Below are 16,933 nucleotides of genomic sequence, written 5' to 3'. Positions count from 1 at the left end.
CAACTTCTCCTGTCTCCATCTGTCAACCTGAGGTCACCTAAGAGTTAGCCAGGGGCAATTTTGTGGTTTTGACAGGGACGCCTCCCTGGGGCAACCTCATCTCCCTTCCTTTCTTGCCTACACCTGCCATACTGCTGCCTCTTTTTTTCTCTGCAGAGATGCAGAGGTCAAAGCACGTTCCGGTGCGGTGATGAAAAGCTCTCAGGATCAGCCTCGTGGCCCGCAGCACACCCTCCAGGATCCAGGGAGTGCCTCTAGGATTCCTGTGGGCGCGCTCTTAGATTCCCCCAACTCCAGGGCTGCTTCTCTGGCTCTGACACTTCGGGAGCATCTCCGAGTAGCTGCGGTCCCCTGCGCCCCGGGGCACCAGCAGATCCCTCAGGAAAGAGTCAAAGGCGGGAAGAAGAGTGGGGGTCGTGAGGGCTCGGAGGCTTCAGCTGCAGCAGCTGCAGCAGCTGCAGCAGCGGGCAGAGGAGTGGAGGGTGCGGAGCAGGGCTGGAGTCGGGGCCAGGAGGGAGGGAAGAGGCGGGCGGGAGGCTGTGCCTGGTGAGCCGGAGGGGTGCTCCACGTTCCCCCGCCCTCCTTCCGGGAGCGAGGATGCAGACTCTAGAACTGGTGCTTCTGGGCTGAGGCGGAGGCAGGGGAATTGCTACGCGCGCGGCTCGGCGAGTGTGTCTCCTGCGCGCCGAGAGGCGGGGGGAGGCGGAGGACCGGGAGGCGGAGGAGGAGGAGGGGGAGAATGCCCGGAGCCGCCGCCGCCGCCGCCGCCGCGATGCTCCCGGCTCAGGAGGCTGCCAAGCTGTACCACACCAACTATGTGCGGAACTCGCGGGCCATCGGCGTGCTGTGGGCCATCTTCACCATCTGCTTTGCCATCGTCAACGTGGTGTGCTTCATCCAGCCCTACTGGATCGGCGACGGCGTGGACACCCCGCAAGCCGGCTATTTCGGGCTCTTCCACTACTGCATCGGTAACGGCTTCTCCCGGGAGCTGACCTGCAGGGGTAGCTTCACGGACTTCTCCACGCTGCCCTCGGGCGCCTTCAAAGCTGCCTCCTTCTTCATCGGTCTCTCCATGATGCTCATCATCGCCTGCATCGTTTGCTTTACCCTCTTCTTCTTCTGCAACACAGCCACCGTGTACAAGATCTGTGCTTGGATGCAGCTCACCTCCGGTGAGTGCGCGCTCACCTCCACAGAGGCTGGGGACCCCTGGGTGTCCGAGCTCGAGGGAGGCTGGAGTGGGAGGGACCGCTTCCTGAGCTCTGCCTGTCCGGGACAACTTAATCCTCTCTCAGGCTGAGGGTGTGGAAGGAGGAACCCTCGGTTCCTCAACCTTGGCGCTGGCGCCAGATCCCCAGGCGTTTTCGAACCTTTTGGATGCTAGGAACGCCACCCAGAGGGACACCCCGGAGGCTGAGCTGTTATTGGGTAGAGTCCGCTCAGAACTAATGATGGGGTAGGGGAGCGGAGAAGTGACCGCTTAGAGGCCGGGCTCGGTGTGTGTGTGTGTGTGTGTGTGTGTGTGTGTGTGTGTGTGTGTTTATGTGTGTGCACGCGCGCTGGGGACTAGGGGCGACTGGTACAAGAGGGTGAAAAGAGGATTTAGAGACGTTGTAGTAGGAGCAAGCCAACCTGTTCAGTCTTTCCCTGGGATTATTTCCGCCTTTGCTTCAGGGTGTGTGCGTGTTGGGGGGGGGGCGTGTAAATTTGTCTTGGGCAAACCATAAATATTTTATCATCCATCTGGCGATGAGTAAATCCTAATTTTGTTTAGGCAATACCCCCACCCCCGTTTTTCTTAAAAAGAAAAAAAAATGTAGCTTAGGGTGTTCCTTAGCAGTTCCCCAAATGCCACACCTCCCGCGTCTCCTTGCCAGCCAAGGTCCTTCCATTTCATCGCTAAACAGACAGGGAGTCTCGAGGGAATCAGGATTTCTTAAGATCTCATTTGGGAGAAGTGGTGTTCGGAAAGCAGGTGAAAAGAACACCCCTTTCCTCGGCAGGGGTGACCTCTCCTCCATACAGCGTAGGTAGATGGTTACCAGCTGAGGGATGTGAAAGGACACCCCTTCCCACTTCCGCCAGGAGCAAAGTTACTTTCAATTAAGAAAGAATGAGAGTGCCTTCTCTGCTGCCTTGAAGAGTCCGGAAACAAACCTGCTCTTTCTGCACTTCTGTTGCCCCTTTCTGTCATCTCCCTGCCTTGAGTCTAAGTCAAGGGTCCTTGGGTTTTGACACATTGATGAAGCCCTTTGGAATGGAGGGATCTCGAATGTCTCCAGCAGTTAAACATCTTCATTTATGATTTATTAGTATCATTATTTAAGTATCGTGCCCTTAAGGGATTGTTTACTCTATTTTTTCGAAAGCTTCCCGGAGAGATTTAATTACTGAGCTTATCAGAATGTGTAAGATGAGGAAATGCTTAAAGATGCCAGGCCATGCTAAAGTTCCCGTTGTCATTCTGTGAGCCTGGGTCCCTCTGTGCAACACAGGCTGGCCTCCAATTCCTGGTATGCTCACCTCAGCCTTCTAGTGTTGGGATCACAGGATCTATAACGGTGTGTGGAAAGGTTCTCGATCTGGTTAGTTTCATCATGGGGGCTTAACGTGGGCTGAAGGGCTTGTTTGTGCTTTGTCTCGCTAAATTGCATTTGCGTTCACTGTGGAAGTAAGTTTGTGAGAAGCAGGAAGGAGCGTTCTGTCGCCCTCCTGCATGTAATGAGCTTATTACCTTCCCTCTCTCCCCTCCCCAACTAGAGTAAATCCCTAGCTCTGTGTCTACACTGTCCTTAATCCCAGAGCAGAATGACTGAGATTTGCCGTCGACCTTTTCATTCTGCTCCTCCAGGATACTTTCTCTGGTTTGACTTTGAAGAGAACGGACACACAGGCTGCAAATGTTTCAGGGAAAGACTTGACCCTACACTGCTAATTTTAATTCTTCTCAGTTAAGTGATGACCTATTTAGGCCGGTGATTGGAATTAGATTGTTTTTCAAAGGTCTCAGAGTTGTTTGTGGGTACTTCTCCAAAAACACATAGTTGAGTCTTTTATTTTGTTGAGGTTTTATATTCTAAAACTGTTTTTAAGTAAAAATAAAGGAAGCAAACTACCTTTGGAGAAAATGATCACTTTTGAAGTAGCATAAACTTCAGACCGTACAGTGTGGCCTTTTACTTTTCCAGCAGTGTATCACACAGAACACGATAAACCCTGCACACGTGCTGTGATGTCTGAGTATATGACATAAATGTACCATTTTCATTTCCATACCATTAAATGTGCTGAAAGTTTTTGTACTGCGGTGCGTATGAGGGAATTTTCTTCATCCAGAGAATTAAATATCCCTAAATATTATACCTTTAAAAGCCTTTGAAATTTGTTATTTTGCTCTGTTTTCAGTTATTAACCAACTATATTAATAAAGTAATCAATTATGCAGAGAAATCAATTAAGAAGTATGCGAATTGTATTTACAGATTTTAAAGAAATGTGATGAGACCTAGGAGATATTTTTGAAGAATGCTATATTCAATGTGGTTTTTAGTTTTTTGTTTTTTTTTTAACCTTCAGGGGTGTGAGAAATGGGAGATAGTACATAATGTAATAAACATTGTCCGAGAGTGATGAACTTAGGATGTCTCCTTCTAGTGCTCTGTAATGTTGCATAAGCTTTTCATGTTTATAGTCTAACTACCCAGAATAATCTTAAGGGAAACTTTCTAAATATGAAAGGTGAGACTTAGTGTAGCATTTGATTATTGGATAACCTTTAACCTTAATTTGAAGCTAGCTAGCCTAGCTTGTGTGTGTGGCTATCTAATCATTTTAATATGGTAGCATTGGAAGTCAGGTAGAGTATCCAGTCCTACATGAAGGGATACATCAGATGATGAATGTAGACTGTTTTGAAGTAGTATGATGCCTAGAATGTTTTAAGGAGCCTGGTGCAGTGATGGACACCTCTAATTTAAGCACTAGGGACACAGAAGCAGGTGGATATATCTGTGAGTTGGAAGCCAGCCAGGACTACATAATAAGTCCCAGGACAAAACAAAACAAAACACCAAAAATGAACAAATCAAACCAAACCAAACCAAAATAATGAAGAAGAAGGAAGAGGAAGAGAAGGAGGAGGGGGAGGGGGGAGAATTATAAGCAACAACAACAACAATAACATTAACAACAACTTTATAATGGTTCTGGAAAAGGAACAAGAAATATATTTAATTTATTAGATCTGCACTTGATCTTAGCCAAAAGGCTGAGAAGCAATTAATTTATTAGATCTGAAATGGTAATTTCCACTTGTCTGTATATGTGGCACTCATATTGGTAAGGTGAAAAGGTTGTGCCTTCCCACCACACCCCTTTAAACTATTGCCAATCAGAAGCCAGAGACCAGGAAAAGCAGCGTTAGTAACTAATGATACTCTGCCCTTTGCAGTAATCTTAGATACATGGACTATACCTATTTCAAAGACTGGGGACGTAACATAATGTATGAGGTAAATCATGATAACCAGAGATGCAAGCCTTTCCCACATCTTCAGACAAGAAACTCTTTGAAAGGAAAAGAGAAACTTGTTTTTCTTTTTTGTGATTTCTATAACACTTAAAGGTGAAAGAATATATCTGTAATTGTCAAACGAGAAAATGAAGTCCTGTTTCTTCCTTAAATCTACAGAGAGGGAAACTTTACTTCCCAAAAGCTCCAGTCCCTGTTTTATTGTCTGTAGAAGTGTTTCAATGTTTCCAAGCCCAGGAGTAGTGGAATCTTACAGAGATGTTGTGTTTGCTCGTTTCACTGACTATAGATCCTATCTTAGGTTGTTTCTAGAAGCTTATGTGATCAAGGGAATATTTCCTTTCTCATCAACTAAGATATGATAGAATTTAAGGCTTTGCCTCTGCCGTAGACTTCTGGGAGGAAGAGAGCTAACAAGGAAGTATTCACTTTTATCCAGGATGTGGAGGAATCTCACCCAGGTTGGGTTTTCTTACTCTGCAGACTTTGGAATACAAGTGGGTTTCATTTCCCCCAGCCCATCTTGGGCTCATCATTCTGCAGGAAGCGTCACCATGGTGACAAGGCCGTGGAGTGAGGTGCTGGGTCGCTTGCTCAGTGCCTCCCAGCTTCTCTGCCTTAGTTTCCTCAAAAGGATTTAGGCACCTTACTTTCTCCACTCTTTTTTTAGGTGTGACAAGAGTCACCAAAGTTGGTTACTATCATTCCAAATCTGTATGGGCTTTGCAGTGTTATCTGTTCGCCATTTGAAATTAAAGATTGCCTGCGTGCTTGTCCCCTGTCTGTCTTCCCCAGAGCATTGAACATCAGACCTCACTTTTTTCTTTAAATGATAGAGAAGCCAAGAACATATACATCCATGCATGTTGGGATTAAAAGATCCATGGTCACAGCCTGGTTCTGGAACTTACATCCTTAGCAAGTAAACTTGTTTCTGTGCCTCCTCAGTTGCTCACCTGGAAGACTGATGTCATCGGGTGAACTAATGTATGTAATCACTATCTGGCTCATGGAAAACCAAAACAACACTATGTGATTGTTAGAGATGGCTGCCGTTAATACTATAAATGGCACACATTATATATTCAATAAGTTTTCTTCTGAGTTAATTGGTGAAGAGGAAAATGATTATTGTCTTGAAGAAAGAAGGAGGAGGTGTTAGACTTCTCACCTGCAGCAGTGAGGAGAAAATAGCCATGAGAGTCATGGTATTCTTCTTTCTCTGTGACCTCACCGGCAAGTTCACTCAGAGAGTTCTCTTCTGATCTTTAATGGCTATGGTTGTGCCTTGGTGGCCTGTTTCCTGATGAGATTTTTTTTCCACATGGAGGGTTCTCTAATGGTCAGGTAGTGATCTTTATTGCAACAGCAGAAAGCACTCAATCATATGTCTCAGTCTTTGGCCCATTTTCTTCTACTACCATTTAGTTTTTCATGAAGAAAAACAGCGGCAAAAACAGCTGCAGGAAACAACCCCATTCAGAATGGTGGAATTCCATGAGAGTCTAGAGATTTGGCTGTCTTCGAAGAGCGGAATCTGTTCTAGGTTGGTTTCTTATGAACTCTAGGAGCATGCAGAAGAGAGCGTGTTCTCCAGGCGTTTGAGATCCTTCCTTTGGGGTACTGGTGCATACTTACTCACAGTGGACTCTGAGGGAGCTTTCGGAACCTGTTCCATGCCTGTTCAGATGTGGCATGTGCAGGGCTTGGAAGGGGCTGCTTGCAAGACAGGACAAGCTTAGCATTTTCTCAAGTGAAAGCTCAGTGTTCAGAGAAATCAAAGGGCCTTGCTCTTTGGCTAGGGCTAAGCATCTGAAAGGAGAAAGCTCTTGCCTCAAGGAGAAGTGAAACCATCCAAGTTCAGTGTCAAAAAATTCCCCCAAAGGAACAAATTCCCCCAGAGGAGCATGAGAAGTGTCCCTGTAGGTAGGGGAGGGAAGGGTGTGTGCCATAAAAGAGGGACATCTTCGTTTCCTAACAACGTCTTCTAGTTACATTTTACGTAGTGAACACACACAATTTTATCTGTCAATTTAAAAAAATTAACACCCTATAAAAAACACTTTCTATTCAGCACTCCAAACAGGCAAGAAAATGATTAGAAATAATTTTAGAAACTGTTTTGTTCCTTATATGTAGTATGACAAGGAAAGTGACAGTTGAATGAGGTTGTAAAAGATATTAATACATGTGTCAAAACAAACAATTTTTGTAACAGCAGGATTCTAAGGGAAGATGTGAGAAACATAACAGGTCCCATGTAAACCATATGACAGACATTCTGTCACGAGTCCCACTACTCTTGGTACGAAGCCGCACATTAGCTTTTCTATAGTAAAAATACCAACAATCTGTTTCTATGTTCATAAGTAACTAATACATATGACAAAAGCCTGACTAGATGTGAAATAACAGGAGCTCAGCATGAAGACACCTATCTAGCAGTTGCTGCTTTGGAAAGATGCCATGACCTGGGAAAGAGTCCTGTAGACAGATTGGCATGCTCTACTGTCCATATCTCAGAAAAAAATTCAAAGTAAACCATTTTTAAATGAAAAAACAAGCACAGAGCCTACGGCTAGGTTTGCGCACAGTGTGTGATCCAGACCACTTCTGATTGGGGTGAGAAGAGATAAGTTTGGAACACACCAGCATGAAGCAAAGAATATTCCAGAAGAATTCCAATTTACGGGTTTAATGGCATGATAACTAGAGCAATTTTAAAGTAGGATTTCTATAATATAGTTGAACTTTTGGGGTCAGCACCGTCTTTAATTAATGTGAATTTTCCTTATCATAATGAGTCAACTGGAATTTTTATTTGATAGGGTGAAAGACAGATAGATTGACCTTTCCTCTTAATAACATCAGGCAGATATTAGTGCTGACAGAAAGAGGCTGTCAGCATTATTCAGATACAAATAGTAGATAAGCTATTTAATGACTTAAAGATAGTGCTGTGATGAAAATCACGGGAGCATTTGGAAGCTACATAAGAACAGTCCTCAACGTCCCGGGTGCTCACATAAGTTTCGTTGTAATTAAATACAATTTGAAATCATGACTTGGCTTCTGCTCTGTTTTGTGCCTATGGCCCAGAGTCCTGGCCATTCAAAGTTTTAATCATTCTAGATGTCATCTTAATAATCTTTCTTATATTTTCCGCTAGGATGAAATGGAAAAATGAGTGGCTTACAAGAGGAAGGACTTTTTGTTTTGTTTTGTTTTGTTTTGTGTTTTTTTCCCAACAGACATGAACTCTGACCTCTACCCAGAAGAAAAGGGAAGGCAGACATATTTGTTTTTTTAAGATTTATTTTTATTAATGTATACCATCTCCCACCCCCGTGTGTGTGCGTGCGTGTGTGTGTGTGTGTGTGAGAGAGAGAGAGAGAGAGAGAGAGAGAGAGAGAGAGAGAGAATGAGAGAGAGAGAGAGAGAGAGAGAGCATCAGAAGGCAGACTTTTCTGAAGTAGATTTGCTGGTATGGAATTGGTCTCGCTTAATTCTGATCTTCCTTAGCCTAATGACATCACGATCTATAGCAACAAAGGGGCTGCCTATGTGTGAGCATGAGAGGAAGAACCTAAAGATTAGTCTGACTGACGCTACTTTACCAGCATTATATCATTTTGAGGTTATGGTTTATCAATGAAAAGACAATGAAGATTAAGGAAGGGTAATGAAATTAGCAGTTAATAATTGTAGACGTGAAAAATGCCCTTAACTCAGAAGTGGATCTGAAGAACTTAACTAAAACAACTTTCCCCATCCTTTGCCTTATTAGAAAGCAGTAGCTTAGAGTAATTTAAAGAGCCTGCGTACTTATCTAAACTATAGAATGTCATTGGCCATTGGGCTTTTGATTTAAAGATGTGGGAAGAGTGTTGTGCACGGTTCTTAGTTGGTTTCAAAGGAAATCAAGGTGCAGCACTGAGAACCTGAGGTGCGGGATGTGTTATATTCACAGGAGGTTCCGTATTCAACAAACAGGAAAATTGATCAAGCTGTGGTGGACGGCAGGGACATCAAAGAAGGATATCAAAAATAAGTGGATCATCAGTAAAAGGAGATGGTGAGGGTCAAGGTTGAATAGCCTGTGGGACTTAAGAACATCAGAGGCCTGCTAAGTTTGGTATCCATCACTTAAAATACGTTGGCACGGGACAGAAAGTGGGGAAGTACATTATGGTACGGAGCTGTGCGCAAACCCTACTTACCAAGAGAACACCTATGGCTCCATTCCTTGTATAAGGAGCTATGCTAAACTGTAAGATCAAGCTGTTCATGAGGAGAGATGGTCAGACTTCTTGTGTGGTAGCTGGAAATGTTGAATATCAAAACAAGGCAATATAAGAACTGAAAAAGTCACTATGGGATGCAACAACGTATTCCTACATAGTCTCACCTTGAAAAATCTAGGCAGAGGACTGAGAGGCTAACCTGATTGTTACAGGGTCTCCAAAGGAGAAGGAGAACTTAGCAAGTACTCAGATGAGTGTGTTCACAATACTTTGCAGAGCATGCAGTTACACTAGATGGACTTAATTAAGTCAAGATTATTAACAGTAAGTAATGCCTTGGGCATGTGTGTTTATCAACTTAGTTTTGACAAGTTGATGAATTTTCTATATTTCTAACGACTTATTCTATCATACAAAACCTTTATAGAGAAAAATTCTGTATTTAGCATATGAAAAGCCATGGGTAGTGATCCTTTGACAGTTATGACATCTGTTTAATAGATTAATGATCAATACTGGCACTGGATTAAAATAGAATGAAAATGCACTGCAAATACTAAGGCTCTTATTTTAAAATATTTTAAAACCATTTGTATGAGTACACACATGTGTGTGCATTAGGATGTACTGAAGCATACGCATACTGATAATTGTTGCCTATCCCCAGCAAGTCTGAAAGACACTTCCAGAAGTGTGAATGATTTAGTATGGTTTTAGAAAAAATAATTATCCCTTCCTTAGAATTCTTTGAAATATTTATAGCATTGATGTATAGTTATATGTTTATTAGAAGGAAGATTAGAAAAAATATACTTGACAAGAAATTTGACAATTTTTGGTATTCTTTTTTCACCTTTATTTAATATATTAATTGATTAATTAATGAATTGTTATATACCTCAGTTAGATTTTGAGTGGATTAAAAATTAGAACTATTTCCCCAGTTGGAAATATTTAATATTTAATATTGCACTATTAAAAAATTTATAAGTCTATCTTTGAGCAACAATACAGCTTTTAAAAAAATCAACTTAAACAAGTGTATGTAACCTTGTGTCAAACAGATATAGGTTCATAGACTTCTTTCTGTAAGGACACTGAAAATTAGCATTTTGTTCTCTTTTATTTAATAAAAAATAATGTTACACACTGTTGATCAATTCACACTTGCAAAACCTTAGGCTTGTTAAATGTAGCCCACAGAGGAATCCTATGTTAGTATAACTACGATCATCTTTTTAGATGAGTATTGAGTTTTACACTGTTCAGTATTCTTCGGAGAGTTGTTCCTTGGTGGTGTGAAACTAGAGATGGTGACCATAAGTGTTAAATCGCAATCACAGTTAGACATCATTTGGGCAATTAAAGTGACAGAAGAGAATCAAGAATGTGGTCACAATATTTGCACCTTGCCTCGGTAACTTACTAGCCGAATGACTTTGGTTAGGCCAACTAAATACTTCTTCATTTTCTTGGCTTGGTTTTTCTTAGGCCTATACAACTGTATACATCTTATCAGATTAGAAAAATATTTCCAAAATTATGAACATTAAGAATATTTTAACCACTAGTCATGTTTTGTTGTGCATTTACCAAGAAATCAAATAGTAGGAAATCCTCAAATGTAGGTGAGATTAAGGCAGAAAGGGAAGAGGAGCCAGCTGTAGCCTGAGAGATAGGCAGCAGTGCCAGGCTCCATGGTCTAAGACAGAAACGTTTATCTTTTGGGTCCTTGGGACAATTGAATCGGACCATGAGAACTGGACCCTGAAGGAGCCCTATAGTAAGCTTTGCAAAGCTTAGCTGTCTTGGCTGTTTTATTGTTTGTACCGTCTCTGAAGAGCTCATAAATCATAAGGATTCAGTCACAGAATTCAGTGTGCAGAAACAATTGCAATCACAGTGTGCCACCTAGCAGGTGACGATTAGGCCACATGTGTGATTGATCTACTGTGTCTGAGGATTAAGGAGGAAAATGGGGGATACATTGTATAGCATTGATTAAAAGCCAATGTGCTTCCTTTACTGAGTTTTATACATTACTAACAAAGCATATTCAGTTAAGAGTTTAACTTTGTGTTAGTAAGGCTAGTCATTGACATTTTATTTTTCTGGAGGAACAAGTAATGGGGGAGGAAAACATTTTGGAGATAATTGTGAACTCTTTCATAAACTTCAACTGGATAGACTTGAGAAAGGAAGGCATATTTTAAAAATTGTATTGAACATTTTTTAACTGTTCAAGACCTAAGCACCTGGGACTTTATATTAAGCTCTTCCAGATGATTAATACTCTTCACTGCTGTCAAAATCAAAGTTGAATACTTCGATCTTCCATAACATCACTTAACATCAATATTTTGGAAGTACAAAGTTTGTTTTCTGTGCTATTTTCAATGGAAAACTGGGTTCCTTGGTATATTTTGTATTTTCGAAGTGAAGAAGAAAATATGGTCAAATAAAGACTAGGGTTATTTATAAACATTTTAGTTCCTTGTATTTATTTTGCTTTTTGAAAAGTAAGCCAAAACAAACGTTTGCTGATGCCTCTTTCCACTTTACTTTGGAAATCATGAAGTCAGGGTGAAATGGAAATGTTAGTTTGCTAGGACTGCGTCTCTGCTTGGGACCCAAAGAAGGGTTCAACAACAGATCATGAATGTTCTGTGCTCGATGTGGTGTCAAGGTCCATTGTGTGGCGACTGTCCAGCACTGCCGTGGACAACGGAGCTGATCAAATAAGCCCCACCAGATTGCCTTTGGGGCTCCAGGGAGCATAGCTGGATCTTAGTGCAAACCCTGTTCTTTCTAGCCTCCATGTTTATAGGGGCTTTCCAAGGAGAGGAGCTTAAACCAGGAGATGGGCCAGCATCAACCCGCCCAGTTGACTGCTGAGGACCCCTCTCCTGACCATAGGATGGTCTCTAGAGGGAGCTCCAGCCCTGTCATCCCTGTGCTTCAAAACTTTGCCTTTTATAGGGTCATCTCAACACTTTCTGATTGACATTACTCTCAAGGTAACACTTGGGAGGATAGAGAGCGCATAATGACATGTGAAAGCAGAGAAAGAAGAGAGAATGGGCCGGAATGTGTGCAGTAGTAGGGGAAGCCCCTTTACCTGCATAACATGTCTCCTCCTCTTGGGTATTCCTTCATTGTGTGTTCCTACATTGGTGTTAAAATTCAGAGAAACCAGTTTCTATGATTTATGAGAACTTTCAGTAAGCTGTTGCTACTTCTCATTGGCTGTCTTTTTAAAGGTATGATTGATAAAACTGTCCCCCCTTCAGGACATTTTGACAAGTCACTGAAAAACAGCCAACGAATTCAGAACTAGAACTCTGTAAACTGTCTAGGTGGTCCTAAGCTGCACGCTATGTCTGCACCTCTGCAGTAACCTTCAGCATGTATTTGTGAGTTCAGAAAACAGAAATTCCATTTCTTGAGAAAAAAATTGAAATTTTCAAATTGAAAATAAACATTTTTTGATAACTCAGGAACATTGATCTTAGCCACAGGTAACAAAACAAACAAACACAAAAAGTGCTGGCTTCAAGAGGAAAAGAATGAGTTCCCACTTTCTCCTTTGGATGCCACTCAAAGGAAACATAAATTCTACCCCATTTTTCCTACCCCTGCAACAGTTCCTGAACATTGGTTCCTATTTTATCTCTTTGGTAACCCGAGCAGACAGTTCTTTAGATGGAACCTCTAAGCCAACAAGCACTCTTTCTGCACAATGTCAGGCCTTTTCCTCCCATCGCATACCTGGACTATTCTAGTTAATCACAGCCAGAGTCCTTCTCATTAGCCTTGATGCCCTCCCACAATCCCAGAGCATCAAGAGCTGAACAAACCAAACAGAAACTCTGAAGCGACATGGATGCTCCAACTGTATATAGCACAGCAGCATAGCAGTGGAACCTCTTAGGTGTGTTTGTGTGTGTGTGTGTGTGTGTGTGTGTGTGTGCGCAAAATTTAATATGTAGAATAGAGGGGGAAAGTCTGCAGTCAGTGTAAGTTAATTTGACAAGGACTATACATTCCTCTGCCTGTTAAATAGTTGAGCTTTTAAGAAACATCTCTTAAAAAAAAAACCTAAAGATTACCAGGGATAGCCTTCATTGCTGAAATTTTAATTTTAACAGGTTTTTTGAGGGCATCAAAGTCTTATGCTAACACGAACAGTTTGTTAATTTTGTATTTATTCCCCAAATGTGTTAGAGATGCCCACGTTTAGTATAAAAATATGGCTTTTAGGAACTCAAGCTTGGACCTAACATCATGAGGGGATTTTAAATGTTGTTTTGGTAGTTATGTTATTTAGCTCACCCATCAGTTCTGTTTTGTTTGTCACTTAACAAAGTGAATTATTCTTTCAATTCATCTGCAAACAGACTATGAAAAACGTGCTTTATATTTGGAAGTGTCCTTACGATGTGTTTGTACACACCACACACACACACACACACACACACACACACACACACACACACACTCACCGCTCTTGATTCTCTGTGTGTGATTATGTTAGCATGTGTGTTTTGTTGGGAATTGGACTTAGGACCTCTTGTGTGCCGGGAAGGGCTCTGCCACTGAACTGTGTTGCCAGCTTTTTTGTGTATGCTTTGATTGTCTTTGTTTATAATTGTTGTTGGCTTTGTGTGAATATTGGTGGCACTGGGGATTGAAGTTCTTAACTCATGAATGGTAGACCAGAACTCCACCACGGAGCTCTATGGCCAGCCTCACATGTGGAAGGAAGCAATCATTTGTCTCCTTGCTAATCACTGTCTGCTTTCTCCAGTTTCAAGTTATTTAAACTTTGAGATGTAGTTTTATTACTAATATACTTATCATAGTAAATTACTTAATTTTAGAAAAATTATTTTAATATTTTACTATTCATTGTGACATATACTATAGATTTTTTTATAGATTATTATGTTTTTATAAAGATTGCCCTATGGATTGTTAGCAATCACTATTGGATTAAAGAACTTTTATATTCCTTCATTGAATAGAAAATGTGTATGTTCAGTTTTACTGAACACATTTTGTCCTTCTAGTGAGATGATTATGCTACTTTGAGTAATATGATTTGATGTGATGAGTTATGATAGTAGGTTTTCAAATATTGGAGTAATCATGCCTTTAAAAAGCAAAGTTTACTGTACAAAACTCAGACTCTAATGATTGGCTACTCTTTGTCAAACCATCTTTATTTGGTGTGAATGTCAAGGTTATGTAACATTTATAGTTAAGGCATCTTTCTCTTTCCTTCTTTGAAGCAGCTTGTATGTGACCAGAACATTTTGTCCTTGAATGTTTTAACACGGTTTTCATAAAGCCTCCTGGGCTGCTGTTTCTTTGTTGTGGGGTTTTAAACAACTGCCACTGTTTCTCTTGTTACAGAATCGTTCATATTTTTGAAAATTACATCTTATACAGATCTATTTTTGTAAAATGTATCAATTTATTTACATTTTCAAATTCATTGATATAAAGCGATTCACAATATACTCATAATTGTATGGGCTGATTCTGTCTTGATTTTCTTTTTTATATAATTTATTTGTTTTTATTTTATGTGCATTGCCTGCGTGTATATCTGTGGAAGGGTGTTGGATCCTGGAATTACACACAGTTGTGAGCTACCATGTGGGTGCTGGGAATTGAACCCAGGTCCTCCGGAAGAGCAGGCTGTGCTTTCAACCACTCAGCAATCTCTCCAGCCTCATGTCTTGATTTTCCCTAGATCAATTTGTGCCAAGACTAGTTTGATTTATCTTCCTAACAGAATCAATTTTAAGTTTGTTGTTCTTCTCTAGTGTGTTCTCATTTATGACAATGATTTTTGCTTTGGATTTTTTTCTTGATTTTCCTTTGGATTTTGTCTTTTGTACCTTTTGTGACTTCTTTATCTTGTTGCCAAATGTTTAACTTTGTAGTTTCTTCATATTTTTATTAGAAAAACAAAAAAAATTCCAGTTGCTTACCAGTTGTAATATCTTTGAAAAGGACATCATTAGAAATGTCATGAGGAAGGGGCTGGAGTGGACACCCACGAAGTCTCATCAACACGGTTGCCCAAATGAGACCCAAACAAAGATGACACCATCAGGCTTGTTAATGTGGAAAGGGAACCCTTGAAGGACTCCAATCCTAGACAAAGAGCTATAAGCCAACTAAGGAATGCTGAGAGCAGGAGAAATAGTTTTCCAAAAGGAAGAAACCTCTAGTTGATTATCCAATATCAAGTGGTCAGCTCTGAAATCACATACATATAAGTATGACTATAGAGACTGAAATTATAGAAATTGATGAAAAGATGTCAAGAATTTGAATACTTGTGACAATCTAATGGGTAAAGGAAATTTTATTTTATTTTATTTTAACTTTAAAGTATAAAAAAGTTAAACTTTCATGCATATGGGTGTTTGGTCAGGATGTATATCTGTGGATCATGAGCGTGTCTGGCTCCTACAGAAGCTGGAAGATGTCAGATTCCTTGGGACTGGACTTATAGATCAGTGTGATCTGCCATGCAGTTGCTGGAAATTGAACCCAGATCCTATGGAAGAGCAGAGAGTGCTTTAAACTCTGAAATGGAGACATTTCTCCATTCCCTCAATCCTTTGTTTAGGAATTACATGTAACCATTTCAAGCAAAACATAAAGTAATAAAGATGTTCATAAAAATGTGATTGTTTTCATAAAATCATCTCTAAGTACTTCAGTGACATGATTTAGATAAATTAAATATGCTTACTGTTAAGTGTGTGCTCGCTATAGTTAACATTGATTAGATTCCATTCTTATGCTGTCCATAGTACATGCAATGTATGTTTTTACAAAATGGTACATGTTCATCTGCTTAATGTTATCATTTTCTGTGATACACATATGACAAATTCTTGGCCATTAATAATCATTCATTAAGTTAATGTCGGCTGTAATGCTTGATTACTTTTCTAGATTAAAAAAAACCTTCTCCCCCTTATGCCTCATAATTTATCACATTAAAAATAAACCTTGAAGTTTTTCACTTAGAAACCTTTGATTTTTCTGTTTGGCAGAAATTTGGGAGGATCATCTGGTCAACCTGCTTCCCAAACTATAAGCCCTTTGGCTTGTATGTAGCTGGTGTGCTACGGCTTCATTAAAAACTGAAAACACTGGGACATAGCCTGTTGGTGCCATTGCTGAAAAAGAAAGGATGGGAAACATGGGATGGTGTGAGCAAACTGTTGATAGTCTCTGAAGAGGCTACTCAGAAACACAAACCTACAGCCAAACAACATCATCCTTGTCTAAGATAAACTATATTTCCAGCAACCACTGTATGGAACGGAGTTGACTTCTTTTAGTTTACCAGAAAAAAAAAATCAAATGAGATCAAAGAAAAACTTCACTTGGGTCATCAAGTTATTCATTCATTCATTCATTCATTCATTCACTCACTCACTCACTCATTCTTTTTTTTTTTATTAACTTGAGTATTTCTTATATACATTTCGAGTGTTATTCCCTTTCCCGGTATCCGGGCAAACATCCCCCTCCCCCCTCCCCTTCCTTATGGGTGTTCCCCTCCCAACCCTCCCCCCATTGACACCTTCCCCCCACCAGTCTAGTTCACTGGGGGTTCAGTCTTAGCAGGACCAAGGGCTTCCCCTTCCACTGGTGCTCTTACTAGGATATTCATTGCTACCTATGAGGTCAGAGTCCAGGGTCAGTCCATGTATAGTCTTTAGGTAGTGGCTTAGTCCCTGGAAGCTCCGGTTGCTTGGCATTGTTGTACATATGGGGTCTTGAGCCCCTTCAAGCTCTTCCAGTTCTTTCTCTGATTCCTTCAACAGGGGTCCTATTCTCAGTTCAGTGGTTTGCTGCTGGCATTTGCCTCTGTATTTGCTGTATTCTGGTTGTGTCTCTCAGGAGCGATCTACATCCGGCTCCTGTCGGTCTGCACTTCTTTGCTTCATCCATCTTGTCTAATTGGGTGGCTGTATATGTATGGGCCACATGTGGGGCAGGCTCTGAATGGGTGTTCCTTCAGTCTCTGTTGTAATCTTTGCTTCTCTCTTCCCTGCCAAGGGTATTCTTGTTCCCCTTTTAAAGAAGGAGTGAAGCATTCACATTTTGATCATCCGTCTTG

The 16,933-nt window shown here is 41.0% G+C and overlaps 1 protein-coding gene and 1 pseudogene across 4 annotated transcripts in view; one reads left to right on the top strand and one right to left on the bottom strand.

Annotated features, from left to right (window-relative positions):
* The first annotated feature begins 536 nt into the window (after nt 1-536).
* Lhfpl3 (LHFPL tetraspan subfamily member 3) overlaps nt 537-16,933 on the top strand; it is a 542,908-nt gene continuing 526,511 nt past the window's right edge. For 3 of the 4 annotated variants that reach the window (XM_039108983.2, XM_039108985.2, XM_017593101.3), the window contains exon 1: nt 537-1,175. In XM_039108983.2, the coding sequence (XP_038964911.1) occupies nt 740-1,175 (436 nt within the window). In that variant the 5' untranslated portion in view covers nt 537-739. The remainder of the gene's footprint in view (nt 1,176-16,933) is intronic. The other variant, NM_001401282.1, reaches the window with a different exon arrangement.
* Nucleotides 4,202-4,282, bottom strand: Rnu2-12 (RNA, U2 small nuclear 12; annotated as a pseudogene).

The sequence above is a fragment of the Rattus norvegicus genome, chromosome 4 (assembly GCF_036323735.1).
Source record: "Rattus norvegicus strain BN/NHsdMcwi chromosome 4, GRCr8, whole genome shotgun sequence".
NCBI lineage: Eukaryota > Metazoa > Chordata > Mammalia > Rodentia > Muridae > Rattus > Rattus norvegicus.
The sequence above is the reverse complement of the archived record's forward strand: the minus strand, read 5'-3'. Positions and strand labels throughout refer to the sequence as shown.